The sequence below is a fragment of the Lemur catta genome, chromosome 16, assembly GCF_020740605.2.
Source record: "Lemur catta isolate mLemCat1 chromosome 16, mLemCat1.pri, whole genome shotgun sequence".
Taxonomy (NCBI): Eukaryota; Metazoa; Chordata; class Mammalia; order Primates; family Lemuridae; genus Lemur; species Lemur catta.
Genome location: NC_059143.1, coordinates 13,258,020 through 13,277,915, shown reverse-complemented (window position 1 = coordinate 13,277,915; position 19,896 = coordinate 13,258,020). Strand labels below are relative to the sequence as shown.

Below are 19,896 nucleotides of genomic sequence, written 5' to 3'. Positions count from 1 at the left end.
ATTGACTAGAACAAATAAGGTGACAAAGGGTAACAATGAGTGGCAGAAAGAGAGGGAAGCCTGCAATTTAGGAACCAAAAAAGCCATTGCAGTTAGCTCAGCACAGCAACTTGATGAAATATATTATATAGTTAATTATATATTTTAAAAGTTGTAGCCAAAGATTTTATTGTTTTCTCTAGTGGAGTTAAAAAGAGGGTTTCTTATTGAGTATTTTGTTTGGATGAAAAATCGGGATCTCATTCAAATTGGAATTATAGAGAAAGTCATTTGCCAAGGACGTGTAGGAGATTGGGCTGGGTAATCAGAGCACTTCCAGGAAAATGTTTCATTTTCACCACATTGAAAAACAAATCAGTTGGTTATTAGCGGTGTAACTCTGTGAACAAGGTGTTCTTGTTGATGTTTATGTGAGCAGTGTATTAAGGATCTGATTTGATACATACAAAACAAAATATTATTCTTCACGACTGAGCCTTTGCAGAAAAGAGAAAATTGTACAATTTTCATTTCTCACTCATTATTTTCGCTAGAAGGTCATAAAGGGGTATGTGATTATGAGGGTTAACACTGGAGGGAGAGTATTTCTCAGGACTTCTACAAGTAGACCCCTTCCTTCTGCTCCTGTGATATCAGAGACGCCAAACTTGGTTATGACTTGATGGGGGTGAAATCAATGATTGATGTTTTCTAAGGTAAACCATTACCTTTGCAGATCTATGCTCACCACCAGCACATCCATGCTCATGGACACCTCTGAAGTTCAATGCCAAATACTATGAAAAGTCCTATGACAAGCAACTGGTGCGTGGTAAGAAAACCTCATCATACTAACTGTAATTCTGAAAGCTACTGAAAATATTTCAGGCTGCAAGATACTTAAGCAACTTCACTATGACACACAGTTATACTTGATCAGCTGACCATTGGATTAAGATCCAGCAAACTGCCATGATAACTGGACACAAATTTCCAGAGAGGATTTCCAGAGAGGATTTCCAGAAACGATTTCCAGAGAAGATCTGGAAATGATGAGATGGGGAAGCTTCAGCATGTGAACTTGGATCCCCCTCTCTCTCTTTCTCTGTCTCTTTCCTTCTGTCTCCTAAAAGAACAATGGGTGGAGACTTAACTTATTGGGTTCCTCAGGCAGCAGTACAGAAAGAATAGTGGCCCCAAAGTAGGTGGTAAGGAGACCACTTCTGCAGTGGAAACACCAGTGTTCATTGGGATCTTGGTGTGTGACAGTGATCCCAGCCCACATCCAGATGTGGAGTTATCATAAAGCTACAGCTTTTGCCTCAACCTTCTTGACTTGCAGGAACCCAATCTAAGATTCTGGTAGAGGCTCTAGAAATGTGTTTATATGGTCACGTGTTCTGGTAAATTTGCAAATGTAAGATATTTAAACTGAAATTGGTTAAGATTCCTTTTTTTTTTTCTCTCTCTCTAGTCTAACTTCTGCTTCCTCACATTTGCCTTCTTGTTAGGGGGCACTGGAGTGGGCAATGGATATGTTAGGGGTCTGGCTCTAGGAACATTGACTCAAGGAAATACTTAGTTGCCATTTAGTGGAATGTATTTGTGTGGCTAGAAGTTTTTTTCTGTACAACATTGAACAAGAGTCAGGTGGGTGTAGAATGGTGCTATTGGGAAAGGGAAGGGGCTGTGTGCAGTGCTGGCTTCATGGGCACACGACCTCTAGATTTACACAGTGCCCAGCACTCAGAAGGGTCCTGTGCTGGCTGGATTATCTGCCATCACTTTCTTGGAATTCTTAATACCCTTTAAAAAAGAGGCCCTGCAAATTATGTAGCCAGTTCTGTCAGCAAGCACCTTTTATAAACATGAATAATAAACATAGAGGTGTACCACACTCAGTTCATCCTTGACATTATTCAAGACAAAAGGTGACTCTACAAGTGGTTGACTCATTCAACATTTTCCAATAGTCACATAGTTTCTTTTCAAGTTTATCATGCAGATGGAATTCTTTAAATGTATGTTCATGTGGATTTTTCTTTAAATATTTCAAGTATAATGAGATTGTGTATTCTAAGGCTGTTCAAAGCTTATGTCATGAGTAAAACAACCTTTCAAGGTCTCTAAAATAAAATTTCAAAGACTCATAAGAGAAACTTGAATATGAAAGAGATGCCAAAGTTACTTGAAAACTTGTTAAAGGTCAAGTAAACCATTTTAACTGAAAATATAAAGGACTCTTTTGGAACATTTCAATAGAAACAGTCGAAAAGTACACACTCCAGGTTTTGAGGTATATAATTGTAATTTTAAAATTGATTTATCAAACATATGAGAGAAAACTCAGATAAATGATTGATAGAAATTATCCTGGAATCCAGAAATTAATGATAAGAAAACAATTTTCAGATGATATCCAAAGCAGTGATAAGGAAGAAATGAAAACTTTCACATAAATTAATAAGTTTTTGATTTACTAATAACTGAATAATTAATAACTGAATAATTGAATAAGAATATATTATCTATATAACCATATATGCTTATATGTAATATAATTATATACATGTGATTAGTGGTACATGCAAATTTGAAATGTTCTGAAACCTTAGAGTTCATATATACAAGAAACTTGATAGAGGTTTTCCTAAATTTAACATTCTAAAAATTTGTATGATATTACTGATAATAAATAGTGAAGTTGAAAGAAGCTCTTCTATACTATCAATTTTTAAGGCTTTAATAAATATTTCTAGAGGAAATACTGAATTATTTTTTTATTCCATATATAGAGAATATTATGAAATGTCATATATAAAGAGATTATCAAAATGTGCCTAGCTAAAGTGTAGGTAAAAGTATTACAAAGGCATGTCAGTAAGTCAATGAATAAACCACATTATGCTCTTTTTTTCTCGTTTTGGTGATATTTGTGGTTCTGAGCTTAAAATTTGCAATGTGTTGTGACTTCCTTTCTCATTCTAAATAAATATTTACTTCTAAAAACTCCAATTTGATATTTGTAATTTTGTATTTTTAAGTGATAACTGCCCCTTCCCCAATTTTATAATCTCCAAGTCTGACAAAACTTGGCTCCAACCCTGCCCAATTCACTCAAAGAAATTAGTGAAGAAATGAGGATAGTTGACCTGGTTTCCTGGTACTAGAGCCAGTGGTTTAAAGTGATATTCTGATCTTAATAAAGATCTTGTAGACACTTTCTAGTTGTAAAATGAATGGATATCATGAAGAGAAAGATTGTTCTACTCCATTGCCTTGCTTTCTTGAATCTTTGACTTTTGGGAGGCTTTTGACCATGTACCCAAATCTGTAAATAAATGAGGTCTCACAGGCCCATGTGGCATACAATAACCATAAACATCATCTAATCCAAACCTTTTTCTTTGTACATGAGGTCCTCTTATAGCACACTATTGATCATGCCAGGGGCTGGTGCTAGAATGTAGGTTTAACTCTCCTCCCAGTTCTTTTCCCATTGACTTCACACATTCATACAATCAATTGATGGCTTATTGACTGAACGCCATGCACTGTGTACAGTCCTAGAGATTCAGCAGTAATCAAAACAGACAATCCTTGTTTGGGCAGCTCATATTCTAGTATGGAAAGTAGAAAATCAAGAGGAATAAAGTATATGAAGTACTGGCACAGGGATTTCAACCTTTCTGCCCCTGTGCCCAGTACCTGATTTGTTTATGCTGGATCCTTGTAAAGGCGGCCAAGCATCCTGTGGCTATTTTGAATCATATTCTGGAAAACTCTCCACCATCCTTCTAAGACACCAGAATGTCAAGTACTGAAGGATCATAGACAACCAGTGGGTGGTCAAGTCCTTCATCTTAATTAGAAGATTTCCTTTTATTAAGGTCATTTCAGCAGAAATTTACATAAGAAAGTTTTGCAGGAACATTGCATTTCTGATGGAGTCTTGACAGTTAAAAGTTGACAACAAATGCCAAAAAGTGTTTTCTTTTTAAAACTCCTAAATGAGCCTCATGCATGTAAAGCATTGCAAATGAAGTTAAGATTGACATCAATATCTGAATAGTCAAATAATGATGGGCTAGGTTGACATTTACTATAAGTCAAAAAATAAAATGTAGTATGTTCCAAAAAGGTAAAGATCTAAATAACTGACACTAAAAGACAGGACATTGTTTTTCATTAGAATATGTAGAAAACTGCAATTCAAAACTTCTGGAAAAGTCATTATAGAAGACTCATATGGCATTTAGCTAGAGGAAAAAGGACCAAAATCCAGATAATTATAAGGTAAAAGATACTAACAATTTTATTGTCAAAAGTATGTAATATTTATTAAGCACTTATCTATTCATTATCTATTCATACAGGGGCTGAAGCTCTGGGTGACACAGTACCATACTCATTAGTAATTGGGCCCCATGAAGATATGTCTTGTGATATGAATTAGTATCTCAGTGACTGATTTTTGCTTGTTTCTAACAAAGTAACATGAAAGAAAAGACAAATAAAGGGCTTGAAAAGGGTGGAAAGCCTATTCAATGGACATATACAGCACAGGGTCTAAGAGAAAAATAAAGAGACTCTTAAATGAGGCTGTCCGTCAGGAGCATTAGCTTGTGAAGGCCAGAATATGCTTGTTTTGTGATGGCCAACTCTGTGCCAGATCCTACCCAAACAGACTGCTAATAACTAATAAATTATAGGATATGTTAGAAGGTTATGCTCAGGGAATAAAGAAAGAGTAGAGTAAAATCAATGTGATTGGGAGTACAGGGGTGGGGAGTGGGGTTGTGTTGGAATTTTTAAATAAGATGGTGAGAGTGAGTCTCATTGAGAAAGTGACCTTTGAACCAAAACCTGAAGGAGGTGAAGCAGATAGTCATGGAGATGTGGGGATATGGGTGGTGGATGGGAGAGCATTCCAGAAGGCTGTGCAAAGGCCTGAAATAGGCTCATAACCAATATGTTTAAGAAACAGAAAGAAGACCAGCGGGCCTGCAAAAAAAAAAGTTTTTTTCTTCAAAAAAAATAAAGATTGATCAAATGGAGGTAAGAAAAAGCAAAAGATTTCATTTCTAAAAGTAAAACAGGCTCAACAATTGGGCAAGACTGGAAGTGGGTTATGTACAGATGAAATGCATGTTCAAAAACACAGAGACATGGAGTGTATGGTGAGACTGGGTAACAGTGAATGGATAGCTAGGGCTAAATGTCAGGATTCACAGCAGGGACATGTGGGAAAAAATGGGGCAAAATCATGGAGCAAAAGTCCTTATGTGAATGGACTTTGAAATTTTTTCTTTAGGTGATGAGAAAGCCATTGAAGACTAAATATTTTTTTTTAAATAACAGTAAGTGGCAATTTTATAATCATTTTGTTGAATTACAAAAGAGAGAAACTTGATATTGTCAGGTTTGTTTGTTTTTATTATTTTTTTAAACAGTTCTAGTGGATGTGCAGTAGTATCTCAATGTGGTTTCAATTTGCATTTGTCTGGTGATTAAAGATGTTGAATATTTTTTCATGTACATATTGGCTATTTGTATAGTTTCTTTTGTCATGTGTCTATTTAAGGCTGTTAGCCAATTTTTATTGGGTTGTTTTTCTCCTACAGTTGAATTATAAAAGTTCTTTATATATTATGATGTTAAGTCCTTTGTCAGATATACGGTGAATTTTTCTCCCAGAAGATGGCTTTTCTTTTCATTTTCTTAAGGTATCTTTTGAAGCAGAAGTTTTAATTTTGAAGTACAATTTATCAACTTTTTCTTTTATGGTTCATACTTTTTTGTTCTATATACAAATCTTTGCTATTCCAAAGTTGCAAATATTTTCTCCTATATTCTTTTAGGAGTTTTATAGTCATGGCTTTTACATGTAGGCCTATGATCTATTTGGAGTTAATTTGTATGTATGGTGCAAGAGTAAAGATTTATAGTCATGCGTCACTGAATGATATGGGATCCGTTCTGAGAAATGTGTCATTAGGTGATTTTGTTAACATGTGAGCATCATAGAGTGTACTTACACAAACCTAGATGATACAGCCTACTGTATACGTAGGCTATGTGGTATAGCCTATGGCTCCTGGGCTACAAACCTGTACAGCATGTTACTGTACTGAATACTGTAGGCAATTGTAACACAATGGTAAGTATGTGTAATTAAACATATCTGAACATAGAAAAGGTGTAGTAAAAATATGGTATGAAAGATAAAAAAAGGTACTCTTATGTGGGGCACTTACCATAAATGGAGCTCACAGGACTGGGAGTTACTCTGAGTGAGTCAGTGAGTGAATGGTGAGTGAATGTGAAGGTCAAGAACATTATTATACACTACCATAGACTTTATAAATACAGTACACTTAGGCTACACTAAATTTATAAAAAATGCTTTTCTTTCTTCAAAAATAAATTAACATTAGCTTACTGTAACTTTTTTACTTTATAAAGTTTAAAATATAAAAAAAAGTTGACTATTTTGTAATAGCACATAGCTTAAAACACAAACATACAGCTGTACAAAAATATTTTCTTTCATATTTTCTATATTTATACCCTTATTCTGTATGCTTTTTCCTATTTTTTTTAACTTTTTAAACTTTGTTTGTTAAAAACTAAGACACAGACACACACATTAACCTAGACCTACTGAGGGCCAGGATCACAAGCTGACATACGTGACAGTTTTCAGTGTCATTATAACCTTGTGGGACCCCTGTCATATCTAAGGTCTGTTGTTGACTGAAAGGTTGTTATGCAGCACATGATTGCATTTATTTTTCTATTCCAGCAACATTTGCTGAAAAGACTATCTGTTCTCCATATAATTACCTCGGTATTTTTGTTAAAATCTATTCAACCTTATGTGTATGGGTCTATTTCCAGACTTTATTTGGTTTCATTGATCTACTAGTCTATCTTTATGCCAAAGCCATACTGTTTTGATTATTGTAGATTTACAATAACTGGACTGACTGTCATTCTCAGACACTGTGTGGGATTATGTAAAATAATACAGCCACTTTAGAAAACAGTTGGATGGTTTCTTATAAAATTAAATGTACTTGTACTATACGACTCAACAAATTCAATTCATAGATATTTGCCAAAGAGAAATGATAACCTATGACCCCACAAAGATTTTTCATTAATGTTTATAGAAAATTTATTCATAATGGTCCAAAATTGGAAAAGACCCAAATATCCAACAGCAGTTGAATAGATAAATAAATTGAGGTGTATCTATACAATAGAATACTACTCAGCAGTAAAAAGGAACAATCTAATATATACAATGATATGAACAAATGTCAAAAACATTATTTTGATCCAAAGAAGCCAAACAAAGGAGCACCTACTGTATGGTTCTATTTTATGTGAAAACTAGAAAAGATAAATCTAATCTCGGATATTTTCTAAATCATCTATAACAATATTAGGGTAGAAAATGGAACTCATGATAAAATTCTAGAACTTAACTAGTTATAAACAGTAATGCTGTACAGAGGTAAGACTGATTCTTCTGACCAGACACCAAAACCACTATGTAAATTCTGAACAGGTAGAATATGTGTACCTATTTGCTATTTTAGATTCAATTTCAGACATTTTAAATGAATCGTCTTAACATTTAGAGGGTAGAATCAGGATGAATGGCACTGAACCTTAAGGCAATCAATTCAACCTCCAAACCTTTCTCCTATCCATCTACTTCTCTCCAACTTCACTGCCACCAGCCAGGCTAGGCTACCATCCTCTCTCCCTGGGACCAATGATGTCTCGTAGTTGGTCTTTCTGTTTCCATTCTTGCTCCCCTATAATCTATTCTATGTGCATTAGTCAGAATGACCTTTATAAATACAAATAAAATTAGGTCATTTCTCTTCTTAAAATTCTATAATGACTCCCCCTTGATCTTTTAATAAGATGGAAAGCCTTTACCTCATCCATGGCCTGTCTCTCTGGTTTTGTCCTGTGCTGATATCCCCTGCATGTGCTATTCCCTAGCTCCAGTGCTTTTTCTCCCACTCTTAGAAAATACTAAACTCCCTCCAGCCAGCATCTGTGCACTTGCTGTTCCCTCTGTTTTTACTTACAATGTCCTTCTCCACCCTCACATCTGCCTACCGCCCCACTAATTGCTAGCATCTCATCCATCTCATCTTGGCTTAAGTATCATCTTTATAGCTGGGCCTTCCCTTAACTACCTATATAAAATAGGCCCAGGGTTATGTTCTATCACATGGCTTTGTTTATTTCTTTAATAGCACTAGTCAAAAGATATCATTTGAAATGCATTCATTTGGACTCTTCCTTTGTTCATTCAGCAAATTCGTATTGAGCACCTATTACATGCCTGGCACTTTTCTAGGCACTGTTCTAAAAGTAAACAAATCAGATAAAAGTATTCATGAAGCTTATATTCTCTTATGGGGAGATAGATGGTTAAAAAAACCCAAAATGAGTAAGTTATATAATATATTAATTAAAACGTTAAAAAGGTTGATATTTAAAGAAGGGGAAAGAGGAGCAAGGCAAAAGAACTGGGAGTTCCAAGTGATATTTGAACAAAGACTTGAAGGAGGTAAGAGGTTTGCTATGCCAATAGCTGAAAAGGAACATTCGCGATGGAAAATGGCCCGAGCAAAAATTCTTGTGCAGGAAAGTGCCTGGCGGTTGTGATGAAGAGCAAGACGTCAGGGAGGCCAGGAGCACAGTGAGGGGTAGGGAGGGCAGTAATGAGATCAGTGGTAATGAGGGACTTCATGTGGGGCTGTGGAGGGCTTTGCAGCTCTTGGTTGGACTTGGACTTTGGCTCCGAGGCCAATGGGTAACCATTGCAGGATGTTGAGCACAGAGGCTGTCTGAGTCCTAGACATGATTTGATGGGGAGTTGGAATAGGCAGCAAGCAGCGAAGCCTGTGAGAATTAGTGGGATACTGGATACATTTGAAGGTGCAAGCAGCAGTATTTCTAGTGGACTGGAGGTGATGTATGAGCTAAAGAAACAAGTTAAATGGGACTCTGATGTTTTTGGCCTTAGTAAGGTATTTTTGCCATCAACAGAAATGAAGAAGGCTGTTTAAAGGGGCAGACTTGAAGGGGAGGATTCGGTGTTTAGTTTTGGACATAGTAAGTGTGAGATGTACTTTCACCATCCAAGTGGAGTTGTCAAATAGGTAGTTTGAAAGGAGTATGGAATTTGGGCAGGTGATCTGGGCTGGAGATTAAAGTCTGGGAGTCATTGGCCTGTAAGTGTCATTTAAAGGTATGGGAATTAACGAAATCACCAAGAGAGTGAGGATGAATAGGGGGAGAAAAGGAAGGAAGAGCAAGCCCCGAGGCTTTCTAATACTGAGAGTGTGGGGAGAAGAGCTGGAACCAGCAAAGGAAACTGGAAAAGACACACTATCGAGATAAGATAAAAACTTAAAGCTGATAGCGAGGTGAAGACCCTGTATCGAGGGGGAAAGAGTGGTCTTGTGTACCGAATGTGTCTGTCCTATTGTTTTTTCCCTCATCAGACTGTAAGTTACAAGGGGACAGGGTCTTATCTCTCTTATTAGTTGCTGGACCTCTACTTTCCAGTGCAGTGCTTGGCACATGTCAGGTGCTCAGTAACTTTTGGTAAATAAAATTAAAGATGATCACACAAGAATCAGTCGCCCAGGAATAGACAGGCTGCGGCTGAAAGCAAATACTGAATACCAAAAATAAGGAAAAAAGTATAAACACAAAGGAAAACACACAGATTTGAGAAGAATGAGTAGAGTTTTGGTAAGAGTAAGTAAATCAGTGCAGTTGAGACAGGGAACTGGCAGGTACTGCTTTGGGCACATCATTGCTTTGGGTTGCTGCAGCACTGCCTCACTGAGTCAGGAGGTCTCAGAAAAAGTTTCTAATTGCTCTGATCAAAACAAGATCAAGGCAGGGCAAGTTCTAGCAGGTTAGAACCAAGATGGTGGAGGAACGCCGTCTCTTCCATGAATATTCCTCTCCTTCCTTAGCCCGTTGCCTAAATGGAAAGGCAACAGGAACCAGGTGGCCGGTTCTCTTCTGCAGGAAGAGCCAGCCTCTACTCTGGCTGTGGAGTGCACTTTCTAGAGTTTCTGCAGAGGGCTGGTTCTCTCCTGCAGGGAGAACTTGCCTCTGCTCTGTCTGTGAAGTAGACTTTCTAACTTTTTATAGTTTCTAAATAAATGTCGCTTTCACTTTATTTTGTTGACTCGCTCCTGAATTCTTTCTTGTGCCAAGCCAAGGACCCACTTGGACCTCAAGTGGCTTCCAGCACCGGGTGTCACTTTCCTGCATCATAGTTATAGTGTTTCCTAACGCTGGCAATTCCCAAAATATATTTCTAGTCTAGATCTCTGTCCTCAACTTTAGACATGTGTATTCAATTGCTCACCCGATATTGCCACTGGGATGTCTAAATGACTTTTCAGACTCACTCCAAACCACCCACACATTTCCCTGGGAGGAACCGCCAAAGCTCCCACAATGGCCTAAAGGGCCCTGAATGATCTGATATCTGCTACCTCCCACCTGTCTCCTACCACTCCCTGCTTCCCTCACTTCTCTGCATTCATACTTGAAAAGGGTTTACTTCCTGTATTTTGGCTTAAATTGTAACCTCCTGCATGAAAATTCCTCTGATCATGCTTTATAAAAATGCGACTCATCCTCAGCTATGATGGCATCCAGCATCCTGATCTGCCCTGTTTGTGGTGGTTGTTCCTCACCCTGCAACATTCTGTGTAATTTATTGCTTTTGTTAATGTCTATTGTTTATTCTGTATCAACCCTCACTAGAAATGAAACTCCACAAAGGCAGAGAGATTTTTCTCTTTATTACTTTCCTCTGACATATCTCAAGCACTTACCTTGGTGCTTGGCACATGTATTTGTTGAATGAATGAAATGCTTATGATGTGAGAATCAAGTCTATATTGGTTGTGGAGGCCTTGGTGTCGTATTACATAGTGGAAACTTACAGACACAGTGGTGTTACACTGATAATTTTGAAGATGGCATGCGAGGGAAACAGTGCTGTTTGAAGCCAAATCTGTACTAAATTTTAGCTCCTGTTGCCCTGGAGAAAGCCTAGAAGCAGAGGCCAGCCAAAGCCTATGGAAATAATTTTTTTTGTGGTAATAATATCTGAAGTAAGATGATATTAGTAGGAAGAAAGAAGCAACACACACAATAGATTTTGGGGAAAAAAAAGAGATGGAACTTGAAGTCTGATTACTTTTAAAAAGTAAAGCCAATTTCCTGTGATTGAAAAACTATCAGGGATGAAGGAAGAGCTGTGATTTTTTTGAGTGAAGATGCACCATTTCATTTTAGGCAAGATACGATGGGGTTGGCGTGATGCTAGAACTCGCAAGAAAACAACCCGGTGTTCAGCAGAGCTGTGAGGAAGCACTAAAGACCTGTGTGAGATCTCCTAGACGTCTGCAGAAGGACGAGCTGAATCCCTGAGGGGAGACCTGCAAGGAAGAGACGTGGAGCAAGAAGAGCCGATCGTCACAGTGGACCTCAGGGGCTGCTCAAGGTTGCAGGAAAAAAGACATCACTGAATTGTACAGAGATGGAGCGGCCAGGAGGATGGGAGGAGAATCAAGGTGACTGAATCTGGTTAAAGAGAATGAGGACTGAAAAAAAGATACTAAATTTAAAAAGAAGGCAGTTATACGAGAGTCCCAGTACTATGATTTTAACAGAGTCAGTTGTAAGGAAATAAAGGCTAAAGAATTTAGTTAGGCGTTTGTAGGAATGAAAATTACAAAGAGTCTTTTTTTTTAATCCCCCAAGAACTCTGCACATTTGTAGGTGACATTAAGAGCCCACGGAAGGTGAGAGGCTGATGCTCATGAGGCAAACTTCCCCTTGAAGCAAAACATTGCTATCAGAAAGGAGGAAATTCCTAAATCGGCCAATTTCCTTCCTGTTTTGCCAGTCTCGGTTCCATAGTGAGACTGAGATTAGTGGGGCCAGATGATCAATCCTGATTTTGCTCCCCTATCGCTCTGTGTCTGAAGAGCTGGAAGCAGATTGGGCCAGTGGACAGTGGGAAGCTGATGGGGAGTGGTGATGTGCACTATTGATGCTACAAATAAAGAAAATTATAAGGCTCAGCAGATACTGTTAAAATAGCAGAATATCTGAAACTGTACTTCTTTGAGACTGCCTGGAAACTAATGTCTGCTGGCACAATTGGTTCTATTAGTGTCGGAAAGTGATTTGTGCTAATAGCAATTTCATCAGAAGATCTCAAAGTATTTTATAAACATTTTTAAAAAGTTCTCTGTGGATTTTCAAAGCAAGTTCAGAAACTTTAGCCATGAAGAACTTGGCCATTTTTCTTTCTCCTAGACTTTTTCCCTAAATATTAAAAAGTAAACATTAAATGCTTGATATGTTGGTTAGAGTATTCACTTGGGACTGAGACTGAACCTAGTTTTACTATCACTTCTGTCACACACTGGTGGAGGGATCATGGGTAATTTACTTACCTATTCTATTTCTTCACTTACAAAAATACAAATAATAATAATGTATATAAAATAATAACTATCATTCTGGGCATATAGGAAGTCCAATACTGATGCATGCTGATAGCTTGTCAGCCTCTAGAGGAAGGATTGTATGACTTTAAAATCAATGGCTAACAAACATATGAAAAAATGTTCAACATCTCTAATCATCAGGGAAATGCAAATCAAAACTACAATGAGATATCACTTAACTCCAATGAGAATGGCCTTTATCAAAAAGTCCCAAAACAACACATGTTGGCGTGGATGTGGAGAGACAGGAATGCTCATACACTGCTGGTGGGACTGTAAACTAGTGCAACCCCTATGGAAAACAATATGGAGATACCTTAAACAGATTCAAGTAGACCTACCATTTGATCCAGCAATCCCATTACTGGGCATCTACTCAGAAGAACAAAAGTCATTCTATAAAAAAGACACCTGCACCTGAATGTTTATAGCAGCACAATTCACAATTGCAAAGATGTGGAAACAACCCAAATGCCCATCAATTCATGAATGGATTAGCAAGATGTGGTATACGTATACCATGGAATATTACTCAGCTATAAGAAATAACGGTGATATGGCATCTCTTTGGTTCTCCTGGAGAGAGTTGGAACCCATTCTAGTAAGTGAAGTATCCCAAAAATGGAAAAATAAGCACCACATGTACTCACCAGCAAACTGGTTTCCCTGATCATCACCTAAGTGCACATTTGGGAATAACACCAATTGGGTATCAGACAGAGGTGGGGGCTGGGGGGAAGGGATGGGTGTATACCTACTTGATGAGTGCGATGCGCACTGTCTGGGGAATGGGCACGCTTGAAGTTCTGACTGGGGGGAATGGGGGGAGGGGATGGGTGCATACCTACATGATGAGTGAGATGAGCACTGTCTAGGGAATGGACACGCTTGAAGCTCAGACTCGGGGGGGGGATGGGAGGGTATAGGCAATATATATAACCTGAACTTTTGTACCCCCATAATGAGCTGAAATAAAAAAAACAAAAAACAAACAAACAAACAAAAAAACAAAGAGGCTCAAGCCAGACTGGGCTTGGTCAGGAAAGTCAAACACCCTAGTCTTAGGCAGACAGACTTTAGGTTTAATTCAAGTCCTGGTTTAAATCAAGGCTCTGCCACTTACAGGAGTGTAATCTCTGTGGATCTCAGCTTGGAACTAACATGGCAGCTCCCTCATAGGTTGTCGTGCCAAGTAACATGCCTGGTAAATGCTTAGTATGGTACTTCACACAAATGAGGCATTCAAAAACGAGCTAGCTGTCCTGCTTGTTAAGACAGTCGTCATGTTCTCAGCAACTGTCTTCTTTGCAGCCCAGGCCTGGCTGCTCTTAGGTTCCCTGCTGTAGCCAAGTTTATGTTCTCTCCTCTGCCAGAGCTGGTTATATGTTATTTGTTTTGCGGGGTATTTGTTTTCCAATATTTTTACTAAGTAGGACAGCTATATCAATGAGGTCTCCTGCTTTATTGGTTGCTAATTGCTGGGGCATAATTGTTGCAACATCACTTGGTGTTCCCATAATTCTCTGCAGCCAATCACGATGGCCAGTTCTCTAATTACAGCACAGTGAATCCTCAGTGACCAGCACCCAACACTTAGTGTGCTCAGTTTACAGGAACTCTTTCCAGCACTTTTACAAGAAAGGGTTTAACTGGCAAAAGAAAGAAATTTAGGCCAGGAAATAATTTTTAAAATACTTTTATCATTACATATGAATATTTAAAATAAAAATTTTGTAATTATAAAAAAAAATCTAAAGATCTGCAATTTCTCCTACAGTAAGTCCATCTGAAAATCTGTGGCCAAAATGCCTCCATCAAATTATGGTTTGGTGCTTTTGTCTGCTCCAGACACATACCAAGAATGGATAAAATATAAAAAATGAAAACAAAAAGATACATAGGTGGACTTGAAAGCAAGATAAACACGCTGAGGACCAGCAGCGCAATGTGATGAACCCAGCTGGAGTCCTGGCCGTCAGGTCTCTGGGTCTATAAGTCAACACAGGCAGCCAGAATCGGATTATTTCCATAGGTAAAACAGAATTAAAATACTTCAGACAAGTCTAAAGTTAGGCTTACGACTGAAGCCCAGAGTGAGGGCAGGATGAGGCCCTCTGAGAAATGAAAGGAGATGGAATATCAAAAATATTCCACTATCTGGGACACAGCTTTCAGTAAGCTGTAAACTCAGAGAGGTAGGAAGACATAGGCTCAACCTTGTAACCAAAAAATGAATCGATGTCTCTGCTGGCTCTGTAATTTCTCAAAATCACTGGAGAGAAGAAACTCAAAGTTCCATTAAAAATATCTGCTTCTGGAGTTGGAAGAAAATCTGGTTGGAGGCAAACTCAAAACATCTAGACCTGTACATGTGGCAGTTTGTGGGGAGATAGGGAAAAAAGGCATAGAAAAAAATCATAAAAACCTGTGAGTCTACAAACCAAAATTCCAGAATATGGAAATAAATCTAAAGTTAAGAAAGATAATTAACAAAATCAATAATTAGACTCACTCCATATGAAATTACTATTATTGTTGTTTTAAATTCTGATGAAGACTTTAAAATAAGTCAGCCCGGGGCACTAGAGAAGGTAGGAGAATTGTAGCCCTGTAGATCTCAATGTCCCCTCCCCTCCTTCTCTAGTAAAAATCGAATGGGTAAAGAAGAGAGCACGTACACATCCCCACAACCTATACTTACAGCATCCTCAGGAGGCAAAGAAGATTACAAACGCCAATTTACTGAAATGTGGAAGACTGGATTTAAACAGAGTTGGGGAGAAAAGAAGGCACTAGTGGTAAAAAAACAAATAAACAAATAAAAACCTTTCTAGCTTTCTAGCAGGTGAAACACACCAGAAAGTGGAGGAAAGTTCTAACACACGATCCCAATATGAATTATAAATAATTTTAAAAGCATTTGTAAATATGAAATAACGCAAGGAACGAAACTGTAAAACCTCAGAGAAGAAAAGGAAAAAAAGCAGACACTGACAAAATTCAAGAAGGAAACTGAAAAAAAAGATGATATCATCTTAGAAATGAAAGGTTGTGTTAAAAAATGTACAAGGGAGAATATTACAAATATTTTAGATTTTTGTGATTTTTTTGAAAAGTTTCATTTACCAATTGTAGTAAGTTGAATAATGGCTTTCAAAAAGATATTCTCACATCCTAGTTCTTGAAACCTATGAAGATGACATTTTTTTAAAAAGGATCTTTGCAGATGTAATTAATGATTGTGAGTTGAGATCATCCCTGGATTTAGTGTGGATTCTAAGTTCAATGACATATATACTTAGAAGAGATGGCAGTAGAGGAGATACAGAGGGAAGAATTGATTTGAAGATGGAAGTGGATATTGGACTTATATTATCACAAGGCAAACATTGCCAGGAGCTACAAGGTGAGGGAGGATTCTCTTCTAGTGGCTTTGGAGGGTGTGTGTTTCTACCAACACCTTGATTTTGTACTTTCCATTTCCAGACCTAGAGAGAATAAAGTTTTGTTGTTTTAAGCCACTAAGGTTGTGAAAATTGTTACAGCAGCCTCAGGAAACTGATATACAGTAGTTTGTTTTTTGTTGGTATAGAAATATAAATGACTTTCTACTTAATGTTAGCATACTGAATTGACTTAATTCCAGTTGTTTTTAAAATATGATATTTAGGATTTCTATGTAAACCATTCTGTCAGATATGCATAAAATCAGATTTTTCTCCTACTTTCCAGTCTTTATTCCCTCTATTTTTCTTGCCTTAATGTCCTAATTAGGACCCCCAGTACAATCGTGAGTGGATGTAGAGAGAGCAGACGCTTTTGCTGACTTGAGGGAACATGTTTAATCTTTCTCTATTAAAATCATGTGAATTTGTAGGATTTTTAAAAGATGCTTTTTATCAGATTATGAAAGTTCCTTTCCTTTACTAGTTTATGGAAAGTATTTATCACAAATGGATGCATCTGCTAGGATGTTCGTATAACTTGTTTCCTTTATTCTGCGAGCATAGTAAATTATATTGCTGACTTTCAGATTTGAATCAGTCTTGGATTCCTGGGATAGACCCCAGTTAATCATGATATATTGATTTTTAATATTGCCAGGTTCAATTTGCTAACATTTGATTAAAGATTTTTAAATATATATGTTCAGAGACATTGGTCAATAAATTTTTATATCTTTGTCTTGTTTAGGTTGCATAGTAGTTCTGGAATCATATATTCCTTTCTTTTGTATGAAAGAGTTTATGTAAGATCAGTAATATTTCTTTATCAACTGTTTTATAGAATTCATCACTGAAGCTATTTGGACTAAAAATTTGCTTTGTGGAAGAAGAGTTTTTAGTTACAAATTTAATTTCTATAATAATTAGGCTATAAACATTTGGGTTCAGGTGTCTTTTTTAATAAAATGTCTTCTTTTCCTTTGGGTAAATACCCAGTAGTGGGATTGCTGGGTGGAATGATAGGTCTACTTTTAGTTCTCTGAGGAATCTTCTTTTTATGGACTTCTTTAGCTATATCACACAAATTTTAATCTTTGAGCTCAAACATTTTGAATCTTTAACCCGTGGGTGTCTTGCTTAATTTATACATAATTGGGGATTTTCAAGACATCATATTACTTATTTCTATCTTAATACTGTCAGGGTCAGATAGCATTTTTTTTTATGACTTCAATCCTTTGAAACTTTTTAAGCCTTATTTTATGGCTCAGCATGTCGTCTATTTTAACAAATGTTGCATGTGAACATGAAAGAATGTATATTCTTTAGTTATTGAGTGTGTATGTACTATAAATATGATTAGGCCAAGTTGGGTTACAGTGTTGTTCAAATCTTTTTATCCTTAATTATTTGTTTGTACTTGTTCTATCAGTTGCAAAGAGAAAGAGGTATTACACTATCATAATACATTGAAACTTCTATATTTTTCTTTCTAGATCTGTACATCTTTGCATCATATATTTTGAAGTTTGTTGTTAAGTCCATACAGATTAGGATTGATATGTCTTCTTTATAAACTACTGTCATAATTTTGAAATTTCTTTCCTTATCTCACTTAACTTCTTATTAAAATTGAAGTCTCAAGGTTTATTTTCTGATAATAATATACTCATATTAGCTTTCTTAAATTTTTGTACGCTATGTTTTTCCACTTTTATTTTGAACTTATCTGTATGTCTATAATCAAAGTTTGTTACTTTTATTTATTTATTTTTTTTTAGAGAAAACCACCGTCTTGCACTCTTTTATTTATTATAATATATATAAGCAGATCTGTTTTATGTACAATAACTGGTTCTATCAAATAATCACACCAAGGCATCCTACTGGTTATTTCCCCAAAATCAATTCAGGTAAAATTAAGATATTTATGTACTTCACAGGCTATCAAAGCTTGAGACTTCATTATTGATTTCAATTCTGAGGCCACATACACAATTCAAAATATACATAAACTGGGTTAAGGCGATGAACATGGGCTGAAAGAAATCGCAGGATTCAGAACAATTAAACTGTGTATTTTGCTTTCACTAGAGTCACAATGTGAACAGCAAAACTTGTGCGTATCTCATAGCTCTTTTATGTAGTGCCAGGGGCTTCTAAATGTCTAAGGTGACTGCAGGCAGGTGGACAAGCAGCGGACGTGACGTGAAGGCTTTGCAAGGGCTCACTTCTCTGCCTCTCTTTTCTTGGGTTCCTGTTTCAGTTTGTAGTCAGCCAGGGCGGCCTTGATTGCACCTTCAGCCAGCATGGAGCAGTGCAGTTTCACGGGGGGAAGGCAGAGTTCCTTGGCGATGTCTGTGTTCTTGATGGTCAAGGCTTCCTCCACCGTTTTCCCTTTCACCCATTCAGTGGCTAACGAGCTGGAGGCAATCGCGGAGCCACAGCCGAATGTTTTAAACCTGGCATCCACAATTTTCCCCTTTTCGTCCACTTGAATCTGTAATTTCATTACATCACCGCATGCCGGAGCCCCCACCAATCCAGTTCCAACATTTTTAGATGTCTTGTCAAGGGACCCCACATTTCTAGGATTTTCATAATGATCAACCACCTTCTTGTGGTAGAGCCGAGCCGGAGCTGACAGCTCCCGGACCGGCAGGCGCGGGCTCCGGAGCTACAGGGCCGAAGCCGCCCGCCTGAGACGGCCCGCTCCAGCTGCAGCCATCTTCAAAGTCTGTTACTTTTAAACAGCATATATTTGGACCTTGTATTTTTATTTAGGCTTCAATCTCTGCCTTTTATACAGTAGATTTAGTCTAATTTTATGCAATGTAATAATTGGTATGTTTGAATTTAATTTTTGATATTTGTTTTCTATCTGTCCCCTTTGTTTCCTATCTCTCTTACCTTTTTTTGGGAGAGTCAAGCATTTTGCAGAATACTATTTTACCTTTTCAATTGACCATTTTAGTTGTACCTTCTTGTATACATTTTTTAGTTATTGCTCCATAGATTATAATATTCATCTTTAACTTTTCACAATCTACTTTCAAATAATATTATACTGCTTCACAAATAATTCAATAACTTTATTATATAAATGCAATAATCCATGGATCAAAAAGAGTCTCAAAATCATTTAAAAATATATTGAATGAAATGAAAATACAACATATCACAATTTGTGGGATACAGATAAAGAAGCACTGAGAGCAAATTTATAGCAATAATGCATATACTATAAAAGAGGGAAAAATATCAAATTTATAATCTAAGCTCCTTACCTCAAGAATGTATAGGAAAACAAATTCAATGCAAATGGAGGAAAAGAAATGATAAAGATAAGAGTAGAAATTAATAAAGTTGAAATAAGAAAAATGAAACAATGAGCTTTTTCTTTGATAATATAAACAATATTGACAAGTCACTAACAAGACTGACAAGTAAAAGAAGTAAGATATAAATTACCAATACCAGTAATGAAATAGAATGTTATTATAGACACTGTGGACATTAAAAGGATTATAAGAGAATACTATTAACAACTGTGCCACATAAATTTCACAGTTTAGACTAAATGGACCAATCCCTCAATGAAACACAACTTAACCAATACAAAATAGATAATCTGAAATTAAAGATCTAAATAAATGGAGAGACATACTATATCCACAGATAAGAAGACTCAATGTGGTAAAGTTGCTACTTCTCCTCAAATTGATATACAGATTTAACACAATGTCTATCAACATCCCAGCAAGACTTTTTGTAGATATAGATGAGATTATTCAGAGTTTTATATGGAAATGAACTTGAATAGCTAAAACAATTTTGAGAAAGGAAGAAAGTGGAAGGAATCAGTGATTCTGATTTTGAGACTA

General features: G+C 36.9%; 1 protein-coding gene across 1 annotated transcript; it reads right to left on the bottom strand.

Annotated features, from left to right (window-relative positions):
- Positions 1-17,805: 17,805 nt before the first annotated feature.
- LOC123621536 (iron-sulfur cluster assembly enzyme ISCU, mitochondrial-like) lies at positions 17,806-18,740 on the bottom strand. Its single transcript, XM_045527348.1, is given in 1 exon segment — positions 17,806-18,740. A coding segment is annotated over 1 exon segment (501 nt). The 3' UTR covers positions 17,806-18,239.
- Between the last annotated feature and the right edge of the window lie 1,156 nt (positions 18,741-19,896).